At 43.7% G+C, this 15,461-nt stretch overlaps 1 protein-coding gene across 1 annotated transcript in view; it reads left to right on the top strand.

The window, feature by feature from the left end:
- Positions 1–14,405, top strand: part of LRIG3 (leucine rich repeats and immunoglobulin like domains 3) — a 61,128-nt gene extending 46,723 nt beyond the window's left edge. Inside the window, exons 12-19 of the mRNA XM_069629861.1 lie at positions 701–864; positions 1,587–1,907; positions 3,499–3,780; positions 4,728–5,180; positions 5,760–5,918; positions 10,830–10,964; positions 11,065–11,340; positions 13,819–14,405. Coding sequence (XP_069485962.1) covers positions 701–864; positions 1,587–1,907; positions 3,499–3,780; positions 4,728–5,180; positions 5,760–5,918; positions 10,830–10,964; positions 11,065–11,340; positions 13,819–14,060 — 2,032 coding nt within the window. The 3' untranslated portion in view covers positions 14,061–14,405. The remainder of the gene's footprint in view (positions 1–700; positions 865–1,586; positions 1,908–3,498; positions 3,781–4,727; positions 5,181–5,759; positions 5,919–10,829; positions 10,965–11,064; positions 11,341–13,818) is intronic.
- The last annotated feature ends 1,056 nt before the right edge of the window (positions 14,406–15,461 follow it).

The raw sequence follows: 15,461 nt of genomic DNA on the forward strand, positions 1-15,461 counted from the left end.
AAAAAATGGGGGCTGACACCGCCTCCGTACCACCACTTGTAATCTGGCGGTAAATCCGTCAGACCAAGAGGCAGTAACGGTAATTCCATTTGGCAGATTTACCACTGAAATACCACCAAACGCGTAATGAGGGCCACGGTTTTGAGTGGCCCTACGAGCCAAACGATTGTACCTTATCATTCCCTGTTAGATATCACAGGCTGCTTTTATCCTCTGTGTAATGTGTAGAACCCATTTTTAAATTCCACTGAACGTATTCCTGGGCAGTGCCCTCACCATCATCCATACCTTCTCTGAATCAGCACATGGTCAAAGTGATAGGGTGGCAGATTGCCACGCAAGATCGGTAGGCTACCACAGATAGATCTGAAGGTAAAAGTGAAGGGCATCCTTGCAAGTGCATGTTGGTACTGAATACGTGGAACAGTGCACCCAAGCATCCTTCGGCTCCCTACTCTCTCAACTGACCTGTATTACGGACCCCTAGGCCCTTCAACCTACCAGTGCTTTGAGGTCCTACCAATGATATATAGAGTGCTATATAAATGCCAAAAAACATAACATAACAGTTCCCATTCCACACAGGAAGCAGGGATGTGTAGGACCTGTCCGCTTGCATTACTGCCTGCCTCTGATGACTTGTTTTTGTGCTTCTGCAGAAGAGATGTTTAACCATTTGTATGCCCCTTCCTCACTCCAGGCACTTGAACACGTCGAGCCTCTTGTGTGACTGCCAGTTGAAATGGCTGCCACAGTGGGTGCTGGAGAATAACTTCCAGGCCTTCGTAAACACTAGCTGTGCCCACCCCCAGCTGCTGAAAGGGAAAAGTGTTTTTGATGTCAAACCAGAAGATTTTGTGTGTGGTAAGTACAACTTTCTACCTTACAAACCTTTAATATTAGTGCCTATTTTTACACATGGATAAAGATAGAATCCAGACTAGGTCCTTTGTTATGAAAGCTTGACAAAGTAGCAATTACACTACTTTCGATAGCTGATAACCTGATTGCATATGGCAGAATATTTAGAGCGGATAATTGCAAGCAAACCTGTATAGGCAACATTTATTTCTTAACAAATTAAAACTTTTGTGATGTTTATGGATTGATATTGAAAGGTTTTTAATGTTGTTTTAATATTCATGACCTATGTATATATAGATATTGTTTGTTTCCTTTGTATTTTATGTTTGATATGTGTAAAGTTTAAGTTGCTTAGACTAAATTAAATTAACTAGTGCCTATTTTTGGGAATTACTAGTATATTTTTGATTTGGCTAACAATTTTGCAACACCGCTCATTTTGGCTTTCATATAAAACAAATAGGGATGATGGGATGTTGAGTAGGATCTGATTATATGAGCTGCGATTCTCATCAGCAAATCATCAAAAATCTGCTGTCTTGATTTGTGATCAAATTGTTTCTAAATGATGAACAGTGAACATATGCATTCTTGCAACAACTGTCATCTGTTCTGATTTAGTTATATATTAATTTACTGGGGTACTGCCATGAACTACATAACAAGCGATTGGCGCAATGTGCCCAGCCACTAACCTCTCCTGTTATTCCCCATCCGGGTAGATGACTTCCCCAAACCTCAGATCACGGTCCAGCCCGAGACGCAATCGGCCATTAAAGGATCCAACGTGAGTTTCATCTGCTCGGCGGCTAGTAGCAGCGACTCTCCTATGACCTTTGCCTGGAAAAAGGACAACGAGCTGCTCCAAGATGCAGAAATGGAGAACTACGCGCACCTCCGGGCACAAGGCGGCGAAGTGATGGAGTACACCACCATCCTACGTATGCGCGAGGTCGATTTCAGCAGCGAAGGGAAATACCAGTGTGTCATTTCCAATCACTTTGGCTCCTCCTACTCCGTCAAAAGCAAGCTGACTGTAAACAGTAAGTAAACGCTCTTCCTATACCCCTCGCTCTTTTTCTAGCATCATTTTGCCGCCGTCCCTACCTGTTCATTGTTCGAATTTATGTACTGTGCACCAATGCTATATAATCAGGAAGCTACCCTCCAGCAACCTAAATTCAAACTGAAAGGGTTTGGTAGCACATCATTTGATGTTCAGGCCCCCCAGGCATGGAATGCACTCCCACCTAACCTGTAAAGATAACTTCCCTTAAAGATTTAAAGAAAAAAATCAAGATGCACCTTTTTAACATGGCATAACACAACCTCCTCTATCTGATCTTTTCTGACCTAACCTTTTGTGTGTCTTTTTTATGTGCGCCCTCAGACCCACGGGTGAGTGGCGCGAAGTAAAAATTTAAATAAATAAATAAGTGCATGTCAGAGAGCTGGGAAGATGGTTCATATACTTGACTGCTCGTCTCAGGCCTGCCGTCATCCGGTCTTCCTGCAGCTTGCAAGTTCAAATCCCAGCAGGGCCGATTTGAATCCTCTCTCTGTGGCTGAAAAATTGGATAGCATTAAATTGGGCACCGTATAAGGGTACTCGGCCAATCAGGTGGCTGGAAATGCAGGCAGAAACGACCAGGGTCTACCAACATTCCACCCAGGTGCAGCAGTTTTTCTCTTGGCACTTCAGTTTAGGAAGGTCCCACGACACAGGCATTTAACAACAGAAACCGAATAAACCGGTGGTCTTGCTTTTGAATAAAATTCAAACTTACAAGATCAATTGCTTCATTGCCAAGACACTGATAAATTGCATTTAAAGGCAAAGCTGCTTAATATCTAATAGCCAGACTAGTTGGAGGTGCACGGCTTTTATTATTTTAATTGGCAGCAAAGGTCTCCCTTATAGTGACCATTCCTATAGGTTAATAATAATACATATAGTGCTTTATGCTAGATACCCCCAGGTTCTCATTGCTATAATAATGTTTTCGAATGGTACTTGGTTTAATCGGCCTCGGCAGGATGAAGGGCAACGTCATCTCTGCAGCAGGGTTAGAACTTGCGAAGTTCAGACTACTACACTCATGGCAGGCGAACACTTCACCCATGGCAGAGCTGAACACTTCACCCGTGCCGCTCTCAATTTCTGGTTTTCTACAGAGACGTAGACGGGGTAGGTGAGCAGGCCAGGCCCACCCAAAATGTGTAAATGCCCACTCAGCAGTGCTGTGTGGCCATTTACAGATGTGAATGTCACTGCGGTGGGTCCAACTACATAAGCTTCAGGCCCCACTTGTTAGACAATCCTGGCTATGCCTCTGGTTTTCAGAACCTTTTTCTTGGAATTATTTATGGTGAAAAAGTGGGAATACCTCAGGGGAAGTTTATATAACCACACTTTGTGCCTGTCCCCTATGGAGCAGGAAGGTGTTAAGTAGATTGCTGTGGGGAATCGTTCCCCTTTTCCAGATCAGAATCTAGTAAATGCATGTAGGAAAACGAGCCCTGATGAAGGTCAAAGTAGGAATTGGCACCCTGGAGAAATGACTGCAGATTTTTGCAAGTAGTTGTTGCTTTTAGTGAAGGCTGTATTAATTCATCCTGCTTTTTTTTCTGCAGTGCTTCCATCATTCACCAAAATGCCTATGGACCTCACCATCCGTGCAGGGTCCATGGCCCGATTAGAATGTGCTGCCATCGGACACCCGCCGCCGCAGATTGCATGGCAGAAAAACGGAGGCACAGATTTCCCTGCCGCCCGCGAGAGACGCATGCACGTGATGCCAGAAGATGACGTCTTCTTCATCGTAGACGTCAAGATTGAGGACGTTGGTATCTACAGCTGTACGGCTCAAAACAGCGCAGGGACCATTTCAGCGAACGCAACGCTTACAGTACTAGGTAAGGTACATGCTTGTTAGCAGGTTAGCGCTGTGCTACCTTTCTGTTGTACAAAATCCAATTACAGCTTTTTCTGCTTTAAACAACTTATTAATGTAGTATTACTTGGGTTTACCCCAAAATTTTGAAAAAAAAGGTTGAATGCATGTTTATTGTGCATTCGACTGGGTAAAAAAAAAATCGAAGTACATAATACCTAACAAGGGGACATAGGTTGTGGGGGAGTCCCCCGCTCCCTTAGTTCAGTATTATGGGATGCAGGGGTTGTGGGAGTGTCACCCACATACATCACATGGCCAACAAAATCGCCAAAACTCAAATTACAAAATGCGTACAAGTGGGCTTCGTAATTTTGTAATTCGAGTTTTTGGGATTCGTTTTTATAATGTAGATCCAGGAGTTATGAAATGTGATATTTTTTTGCCTTGTAGGCATGTACAAGAAAATCATCCAGTCAATTATTTTGTTGGAATTCTGGGATTTCTAGTCCTGCATATAAAATGGCAAAGACATAACTAAAAGTCACAACATTCCAGAAAAAAAACAGGACTGGATGACTTTCTCACGCGTGGGATTGGGAAACTTGTGAAGTTGGCCCTTCTTAGGGGGGGGGTATCTGAATACAAAATTAGTTTGTTTTATGGAGGACGTAACTGTCAAAACTGTTTCTTGATGTAATTGTTTTGACCGAGCGTGCATTTTCAAGGATTGTTCCTGTTCCTGCCCCTCGGGAACCACTGGTATATATCCATTTAATGAAGGGACAGAAGCCAGATGTTAGAAGGTGGCTTTTCCTGTAACATGAAACAGAAGGCCTGAGGTTTAGTGCAAAATGAAATTACTATAAATGCAAATTGTAATGTGATTTAGAATAAGTCATGCAGAGTTTACAGTGCTGTAAGTCAGTAGCAATTAACAGTATTTCACTCGATTTGTCCCTTCCCCAGAAACGCCATCATTTCTACGGCCATTGGTGGACCGTACCGTGACAAAAGGAGAAACCGCCGTTTTGCAATGCATTGCGGGTGGGAGTCCCCCGCCAAAACTGAACTGGACCAAGGACGACAGCCCGCTAGTCGTGACCGAGAGGCATTTCTTCGCTGCATCCAATCAGCTGCTGATTATTGTGGACTCCGACATTGAGGATGCTGGGAAATACACGTGCGAAATGTCCAACACTCTCGGAACGGAGAGGGGCAACATACGCGTCAACGTGATCCCGACTCCCACGTGCGACTCCCCTTCCAACGCTTCCCCGTCTTTGGAAGATGACGGCTGGGCCACCGTTGGCATCGTGATTATAGCAGTGGTTTGCTGTGTGGTCGGCACGTCGCTGGTGTGGGTGGTCATCATATACCACACAAGAAGGAGGAATGAAGACTGCAGCGTCACCAACACAGGTGTGTAAACCTAAACTGGGCACTAAATGTGACCACTAAAAACATTGTAATGACCTGTGTTCATTTCGGGCTGCTCTGTAGTGTTCTGGAGCTGTGCCAGAACATTTTGGTTAGTATGCCAAAACAATTCTGTGCTCCGAGTTAGCCATGCCCAGAAGACCACCCGCTATGCCATTTGTGCTGACGCAGCTAAGTTAGTTCAACATGGCACAGACACAGCACAACTCCAGTAAAATATCAGCACATGTTTGATGGCCAGTATGTACACAGATGTAATTTATAAAGTGAATTTTAGAAGATGCATATGAACTTAGCAATAGTACTCGCCAATCTCCCACACCCTAAAAAATGGATTATATCTTTTTGCAAATGAAGATCTAACTGCAAAGTCTATATAGTGGATAATAGTCTTGTTTTTAAGCCAAACATGAGAACTTTCAGAGAGAATGAAAAAAATGCCAAAACCTGTTAACAAATTTAGAAAAGATTAAGGGCTTCCAATGACAAGAGCACCTCTACGAAGCCGGCCGCAAGTGTCGCACACCTACTCATCCTATTTCTTTGTACCTGTCATTCTAGACGAGACCAACCTGCCTGCAGACATTCCCAGCTACTTATCCTCGCAGGGGACATTGGCCGAGCGCCAAGATGGCTACAGCTCGTCGGAAAACGGCAGCCATCATCATTTTATAACATCAGCGATCGGTGGCTACATCCTGCAGCAGAGAGATAGTGATGGTAGGTTCACAAACAAGCAGACATTTACGTTGAAGAAGTATTTCGGCATTTTGCCTGGCTTCTGTGATAAAGCTGTGTCTGTCGCTCGCCTTTTATTGCATCGTCCGGTATGAGAGCTAATTAGCCGCCATTTTAATATAATTCCTGTATTCTGTTCTCATTCACCTGTATCCTGAGCCACCTTAAAATCCTAGAAAAAAGTCCTCCTGATGCTTCATGTTGACCTCATGATATAGTTTGTTAAATTACGGTATGATAGCAAGCCTTTATACTGCGCCAATCTCCACTGTAGTAGTCTTACAGCGCCGGTACCTTGTCTGAGAAATGTTGAAGCCCGTTCAGAGTCCAAACTTCTGAATCCACGGGTGAAGACCCCCGGCCATGGTTCTTTCTAGGGATACTTGCCAAAGTTCAATGTTTACATTGTTTTGAATTTCTTTCACCAAAAAAACACTTTTGGGCCTCACTATGAGCTTGGCGGAATTATCCATGCTAATTCCACCAAAATGTAATATCGTTACCGCCTGGTGAATGGAGGAATACCCACCTGGCGGTAAAGTCGCCTGCCGATAATTCCTCAATTTTTCTAGTGCTGGAGGTGTTTCCTCCAATTTACCTCTAACCCAATCATTTTCCAAAGCGGTGAAAATGGTAGTAATTCATTTACCACATTTTGTTACTGCTCCCACCGTACTATAATGTGTCCGTTCCTGTTATTTTTGTGGCATTGCGCCACGGAATGTTATCATTAGAAAATATAATCCTATTCATTGCCAGACTACCTTACATCCAATGTAGACGACGTACACCGAACACCCCAAATCTCTAAGATAATATCCTTTCATTGGCATCAGCGCAATTTTCCCATCAAGTGGTGCAAAGCTTACGCAGGGAACTGGTATGGGATTGAAGTGCTTGGTTCCCCGTTGCCAGATGCTTTCTGGCTTTGAAGAGGGAGTCGTCACACTTTCCCCTGATTCTTGCACAGGCCAAACACTAACCTTGTCCGCAGTTGCTGGTGGAGACAGTCCAGCATGGGTGTCACTTGATGGAGTCATTGTTTCCCAGTTCTCCTTAACTTTGGTGACGACATGACAGTACAGTGCTCTGTTACTTCCCTGCTAGGTTTAGCCCTCTATAAATCCTGTACTCACACTACATATGTAGATGATTAAGGGACCATATTCACACATAGATAGATAGGTAGATGGGTAGATAGATAGATAGGTAGATAGATAGGTAGATAGATATGTAGATAGGGACATATAGATGCATATGTGTTTTTGTAAAGCACTGCATGCTGCTCATTGCAGCCTCATGGCACTTTACCGGTTTGCAGAGGTAAAATGGTGTCAAGCAAAAACAACAGAAAAAGTAAAATTTAGATCTAATGATATGGCTAAATCTTAATTAATTTGGCAGCTTAACAGAAAAGCATGCCCCAATTCATGGCAAGTCACTGCATTGTGCACCTTTTTATGCAAGAATTTCCCCCATAAAGCTCTCTTCAAATTTCCTCCAGAGGCACTTGGCTGTAGACTGAGCGGATCTGGTGAGGAAGTGAATTCAGTATGTGTTGGTCTGAACCCGTTGAGGTGCCACCATTCACATAACTCCCTTCTGCAAAGATTTTGCCACTCACAGGCCACAGAGGTGGGTGGATTCCAGACAAGGGAGGTGGGCAAGGATTGAATAGGCCATGTATGGGATTCTTACGGGAATATGGAAATGGCTTCATCTGGGAAGCCCCTCGTGCTCATTCCGCGTTAGTATCTGCTCGGGGGATTGTGTTAGGTTACGTTATGTTACGGCCATTTGTAAAGCGCGGACTATCAGCACCTGGGGCATCACGGTGCTAAAGGGCACAGACGGAGAAGCAGGAAGGTTTTGACCGCGCGCCGGAAGGGCAGATAATCACAGATACTGCGGAGCGAAAAGGGTAACGTGTTCCACTGTAGAGTTGCAACAACTGAAAAAGAGTGCTCCCCATGCGGCCGCGCTTAAAGCCGGGGACAGAAATACAGCAGGCAAAAGCAGATCGGATGTGACGGGAAGGAATGTACCGCTTGAATTTGGAATGCAGATACTCTGGGCTAATCTTGTAGAAGGCTCGATGAACCAGCAGAGTACCTTACACTTCACCCGTTTAGGCACTAGAAGCCAGTGCAGGGCGCTAAGAATGGTGGAGGCAGAGGAGAGACGAGCAGCCCCAGCCGCAGAGTTTTGCAATATTTGCAGTTGTTGGAGGAGGTAGGCAGATTGGGCGGGATAGAGGGAGTTGCAGCAATCCATAGACCACGAAACGAGAGAAGAGACCACTAGGACGGAGATGAGATGGGAAATAGGGGATGACCTGGTGCAGGATGCAAAGTTTGGACTGGACAGCTTGGAACACTGTGTTCACATGAGCAAGGTTAGACAGGGACACCTACAGTTTGATGCCAAGATCTTTCACTACTGCAGAAGGTGATGGCAGAGGGCCAAGTTCGGCCGGCTAGAAAGCTGAGGACCAAGGCGAGCAGTTGGGAGGGTCACCAACCACAAGACCCTCCATCTTATCACTATTAAGACGGAGCCAGTTGCTACCCATCCACGCATGGATTGCAGAAAGGCAGGAACGACAGTGCTCAGTGGTGGAAGGGAGAGCCAGATCAAGGTGAACCAGATGAGTGGATAAGTTTAACAAGGGGGTGTATGTGTATATATTGAAAAGAGAAAAGAAGAGGGGAAAGTGCAGAACCCTGAGGTACCCCGCAAGTGATGGGCAAAGGAAGAGAGGTGAAGGGAGAGAGAGAAAGGGATTGGCAGTGGTCCGAGAGAAAAGAAAGGAACCAATGAAGGACCAGGCCGGAGAAACCCACTGCAGAAAGTCTATTGATCACGATGGCGTGGCCAATGGTGTTGAATGCAGCGGAGAGGTCTAAAAGGATCAGGGCTCCAATGCCCCCCTGGTCTATGTTCTAGGCAGATCGTCGACCACAGACACCAAAACAGTGTAGACTTTTTGGCACTAGTAGGATGATCTAGTCTGCGCGATGTTGCTTGCTAAGCCCAGCAACATGCTTTGATCAGTACAAAGTATGGTGGTATCAGTCGTTTTCTTGCTCGATGTTCACCGCACATATTACTCAATGCAGAACATTGAACAATGAAAATCACTGATTATTTAAATTAAAAAGAAATAAGATTGCTATTATGGGGTAAGGAATATTATTAGTTTTCCAGAGGTGTGGTTGGAGGTTAATGCATGGTTACGGGGAGTATCCTCCCCCACGTTTCGCAAATAAATCCAGTAAGAGAATCTGTGGTAAAGAAATGGGTGGTAAAGCCCAGGAAAGCCACTGTACGGCTCAAATCAATACAGCGATGGGGAGGTGTTGCTCCCTAACAAGCAGACTAATGCTGCAACACAGGCCCCAGCATTATAAGTGGTGTTTCAAACGGGTAATGCCAGCTGGGGAGATCTGTCTGCCCCCGATCACCACTAATCCAAATTAAGCCGACTTTGTTTTATTTCTTTTTTTTTTTCAAAAACTTAAAAAGTAATACTTATTAGATCAGTGTCATTCACTATGAGTTTGATTAAACTTGCTTACAATTACCGCCACTCAGTCTGGCCATATTATTGGGTGTCTCTGGGGTGGTGCCAGTCGCGATTCACTGAGTCCCCTGGACTCTAGGTGGGATTCTGAGGAATTGCCATCGGCGGTATATCCGCCCTTTTCTAATTCCTCCATATGTTGGCATTTAAGAGGAGGGTTTACCTCCAGCACTTGAATTTGGTGGTGCTGTGAATCTGGCAGTAATTTTAACGCTAAATATGTACTACACTGCCAAACTCATAATGAGGCCATCCAAGATGGCATCCACCTTTGTGTCAGCCCCGGCAAATGATATGACTGATAGAAACATCTGTCATGGACCAAACGCTGATGAAACATCAAACATAATTGCCGATACGCAGTCTGGCAATGGGTGAAATGACCAGGCGGAGTGAAATTGACAAAATTGGATTCCACACGCCAAAACCGCCATCACAAAACACAAAAGATCCCACATGCCAAAACCGCCATAGAAAAACACAAAAGATCCCACATGCCAAAACCGCCATCACAAAATACAAAAGATCCCACATGCCGAAACCGCCATAAAAAAACACAAAAGATCCCACACGCCAAAACCGCCATCACAAGACACAAAAGATCCTAGCACGTGTCATGTGCCTGCATGGATATTTTACAATGTTGGGAAATTGACAGACTCTAGGCCCTAGAATCCTGTTTTGACTGTGAAAAATGCGAACATTCTAGGCTAAAAAAAATGCAGAAGTGGAAGGTGGAATTCCTGTCATTTTCACCACCCACATTAGGGTTTTTTGTGTATTTCTGGCTTATGCTTAATCGTGACATTTTTACCAAAGGCAATTTGTGGGACCAGCGCATTTTACTACACAATGCAATGCTTTTTTAATGTCCCCTTGATAACAATGGTGTGGCCAACAGTCAGAATGGCATTGAGTATTATAAGAGCAATGTGGCATAAATCCTCTCACCACATATGCCCCATACCACCTTTGGGCCGCACTAATGCCACATATTGTAGGACAGAAGTCTGCAACCTGCGGCTACACAGATGTTCTTGACTACGACACCCATCATCTTCCTCTGTGAATTTTGCTTGCTAGAGCCGATGGGAGCTGTAGTCCAAAACATCCAGAGAACCAACATTTTCAGACCATTGCGGTAGGATATTGTGGCCAATGTTGAACGGCACATGTGACATGCCATCTTTCGCTTGTGGTTTAGCACCGCTCTAGACTGGCCCGCTTGTTGAAAATTCTAAACATGTTAAAAGTTTGCACAACTGATTTAAGATGTTGTTAAATTGATTGGTTTTTGTGTTGGTTTTCAGGTATTTGCCACATGGACACCGGCAGCGATACTGATTTAGATGCTGTTACCGATCCACTGATATGCCGTTACCTGAATTCCATCGGGAACGTCTACGCAAGAGGGACAACGTACGGCTCTGAAGCATGTCATACTGGTGGGTTGATTTAAAATGATGTATATTTATCTACATTTTGCATATTATTAATCTTCAGAAGGATTGATAGAATTGCCTGTTTTTGTATTTTTTATTTAAGGTTTCAACCCAGACCAGAAGGCGATATGCTTCGATTCCTACGATTCCGAGTGCCTAAAGAAAATGGAATGCTGTCCCTATACGTTAACACCCGAAGACCCGTTTGACCAAAATCCGGGTGGTGCTGCGGTACAGTCTCCGAGCAGCAGAATGTTAAGCTCGGTGTACCTACAAAATGAAAACACAGGGGTCAAAATCCTGGGCTTGAGCTCAGACCTGCTAGACCTCAACCGAAATCAGGAGCTGCCCGCAGCGGTATCAAGTAGCACCTTCTTGGGTGAGTATCCCCTTGCGTTGTCGCGCGATTCTCACAAGCATTGCAAAGCGCTTGCAGTAACATTGAGATTGATATGTTTACCTGTGGCTACATGTGATCTATGAATAACCTTACAGTGTGACTTCTAGCCCCCAACGCCTTCTTTCTCCGCTCACCTGTGCCAATATGGCAGAGAAATCAATGACATTTCCGAAGAGTCTCCTTTCCTCCTTAGTTCTCAATAACACAGATAGACCTAAGTATATGTATAGTATTTAGGGGAAATAGAGGTCTTAGCTCATATGTTATTCTGTGTCTTATTGTTTCATTATAGCACATGGATCTTGAGTTCTCCCTCACGGATAAAACACATATCCACGTGCCATGCCACGAACCACATATAACCATTTTGTCACTGAGTACTTCAGCTTTCACTTATCAATACTGCAGATTTCACATCAGGCTATCCCACCGACACCCACGGCCCCCCTTCTCCTATCTTGTCTAGCTACGTAGAAGGAGGCTACCAAAATGGCCGAGGTGTGCTATACAATCCCACTTACATTATGTCGCAAGCACAACAACAACATCCACTTAAGAGCATGTGCTCTCATATCGAGAATTTGCAAGGACTGTTGGAAGCAAGGAGAGAGCAGGACACTGCCACATCAGATTTATCAGCGTACCCCGACCCAAATTAGGTCATGGTCCACGGTAGTTGAAATGCGCGTCTCCACCCCTCTGCTTGGAACCCATAAGAAAGGCCTGTCTCCAATTATCAGACATGCATCATGCTTTCTCAGTGGTCGAACCTTCACTCGACCCGGTGAGTTAAACATAGCCTTTTAGGGTGAGTACATTTCTCAAGGCTACTTGGATATGATGCAGTAGGTTTGCAGGGTTAGATGACAGCGTCATTGCTTGCTGTAGCAGCTGGTGTTTCCTTATAGCGTTAATCGATGCAACCGTGTAGACCGCATGCTTTCTCAATGGTCGAACCTTCACTCGACCCGGTGAGTTAAACATAGCCTTTTAGGGTGAGTACATTTCTCAAGGCTACTTGGATATGATGCAGTAGGTTTGCAGGGTTAGATGACAGCGTCATCGCTTGCTATAGCAGCTGGTGTTTCCTTATAGCGTTAATCGATGCAACCGTGTAGGCCGCGTAGTGAGAATGCTGTATGGGAGGAGTTGAGTTGAATTTGTTGTTTTTCTGCACTAGGATTATACTGAAGGAAAACGACATTCAAATATATCTATTTATCGTAAAGCAACAAGTTGACATGTTACTATTAGGTTCCAACACCGCACCTCTGCACAGGAGCCCTTCCTTTTGAAGGCTCCATCTGCTGTTTATTTCTAGGAGCAGGTGCTGGTGGTCCAGGGCACTGTCTGAAGCAGCCCCCATTAATGGATCCTGCAACAGACTAAGGCGCGGAAAGACGGGCCCAAGATCTGTGGAACAGGAGAAGAGCAGGAAATTAAGGGATTTAGGCGGGATCCCACTCCTTCTGCGACTCCGCACTTCACCTTGTCTTGCAGGAAGCAAGGCAGCCAGGCCTTGAACGAGTTTAGAGAGGAACTCAGACTTTAAAGGGTTGCTGGCCACAAACAAAACTGCTTTCTTCAAAAGTATAATCATTTTCAATTTAATCTTACCATGTCTAAACTATCAAATAGACACAAGCCATGGTTATAGTATCATGTTGCACGAAAAAGGTCATTATGCTTTTGTTAAAAGATTTAAGTGTGAACGCCCTGCAGAGAGTAGTTAGACACCGATAAAATAAATACATATTTTTTAAGAAACAGTATTATGTCAAAAACAGTAGCATGTACAAAGGCTCGGGCCTTTCACAGCAATATGGACATTGAACGTAAAATTAAAATCGAGGCACAATTTAGTCAGCCCGCCAATACCACACGCGCGCGTGTGTCTGTACGCGACGGCACATTTAATTAGACAGAGTCCACATTCTTGTGCACGCCTTTTGAATTTGAAGTATTTTTCCCATCCACAATTCAACCTTGATAACAGAAGTTAATATTAATTATCGAAAATATATTTGCTAAAGTATTTTACACGCTTGTGAAGTGCTATGAAGGTCAACCACAACCACTTCAAAGCATATTCACACTCAAGTAAACACACACTGTTACATCATTGCTGTAATTAAAAATTATTTTGGTTGCCTAGTTTTCCTCAATGTGTCCTTCATGTCCACAATTAACATTTCCTCACTGTAAACAGATGCATTTCTTATTTCAGCACAGGAGTATGTCTGTTTCCTTAAAACACCTCAAATCTTCTATGAGCAATCATTGAAATGTACATTGTCATGTCATGTCATTGTTTAAATAACACATCTTGTTTTATATCTTGAATAATTAATTTGAAAAGTTGTAATGACAACTAAATCAAATAAATAAAAATAAAAAATAAAATTGTACATTTATTATCAACATAGTTTTCATATTATTATCTTTTCTTTTCTTCAGGAACATTTGGAAAGCCGCTGTGGCGACCTCAGGTGGAGACCCACCCGCCCCCAAAGCAACCCGCCATTTGCCCGTCCATTGTCCGCTGTGACCTCTCTCTGGCTTCTGCCGATTTGCCGAGCGAAGAAGAAGACGACGACGCCCGGACGCTTTCCACGGGGGACAGCAGTTTGTGTCCCCCGACGCAAGCATTCGAAAGCCATAGGACTCCCACCTACCAAAGCTATGTTTTTGACACATAGCAGTGCACAGACATACAAGATATTTATGGAGCCAAAGAAATATTTTGACTTTCTACCTCAAAATGTGAACTTTAACAGAAAAGAACGAAGAAACCATATGTCTCTAACAGAGCTATGAAATTGAGAAGAATGTATGTGTCAGAGGCATTTGCAAGGACATGCAGAAGACCATTTCTTTTTATACAGCATTGGACTCTTCAAATAGAAATATATCATTTCTAAATATTTTACAGCTTGGTTTTATACAAATGGTATCTTTTGTAATTTAAAGATGTAAATAATACTTTTTTATGTTGTGTATTTTTATAATGTCAGATTTTTTTATTAAAAGTTTATTCCAAAGTATTTCGAAATGAGTAGAGTTTTGTGACTTGCTTCATGGCATCGCTCCCTTACCTTATATTCGGTGCGGTGTCTTCCGAAGACCTCCACCACAGGTTAAATTATAATAATTAGACCGACAACAATTTGTTTCAACTGTCTACTTGCTTGAAACACTATATACTTACTAATAGCAAACAATGTTACAAAAATCTATTACAGTCTCAACTACATAAATAATGAGTACTCTTTATAATGATTGTGGGCCAGGACCAGTCAGGATGGTGCATTAAAAGAGGTATTTAGGTGATTCTCAGAGTTTCAGGTGATCTTCCAAATTATAGACCAGGGATGGGAGAGCATTCCACAAACCGGCCGCTACCATTGGAGGCTGGTGACATTTTTAACTGTAGGAGCATGCATGTTTCCCGTGTCTATGCATATGTGGCTGAGTGTAGCGAGGGCACGTGAACCAATCTAGTGGTGTTCGGAGAGGTGTTCTCAAGAAAACCTTTTTAACAATGCTTTAAAATGGTGTCTTTTACAGCACCACACTTAATGTGAAATATTGGGTAAAAACACAGTGCACAGTCGGTTTTGTGGTGTAACACATGAAGTGATCAAATGGATGCCAAGTCACCAGCAGTGCACAGAAGCATGTTACAACACACCTTCATGATGCATTTGCCCACGGCATGTGTCAGAATTCTGACAGTGTCAAAAAAATGTCCATGCCTGTATATTTTCATGCTGGCTTCAGTAATATAAGCCAGTATATCCACTTAAGAACATAGTTAAGGATCCGCTGCCCATAATGGTAGTAATGATACTATAGAAATATATCCATGCTGGCTCCACCAATATATGCCAGTATCGCCACACATGAACATACTCCTGTTGGTTTTGCCCATAACGCAAAATAAAAGAGGTGATGTCTGGAAGGTTTAGAATTAATCTTAAACCTCTGGCATTGCTTTGGGCACCCCCCGGCTCCCCCAGATCATCGTTCTGTAGCCCGCATAGCCAATGTAATGTATTGCACCAATGAGTTAAAAGGACTCCTCTCCGTGTTCTTAATTC

The sequence above is a fragment of the Ambystoma mexicanum genome, chromosome 12 (assembly GCF_040938575.1).
Source record: "Ambystoma mexicanum isolate Mex_15411 chromosome 12, UKY_AmexF1_1, whole genome shotgun sequence".
Lineage (NCBI taxonomy): Eukaryota > Metazoa > Chordata > Amphibia > Caudata > Ambystomatidae > Ambystoma > Ambystoma mexicanum.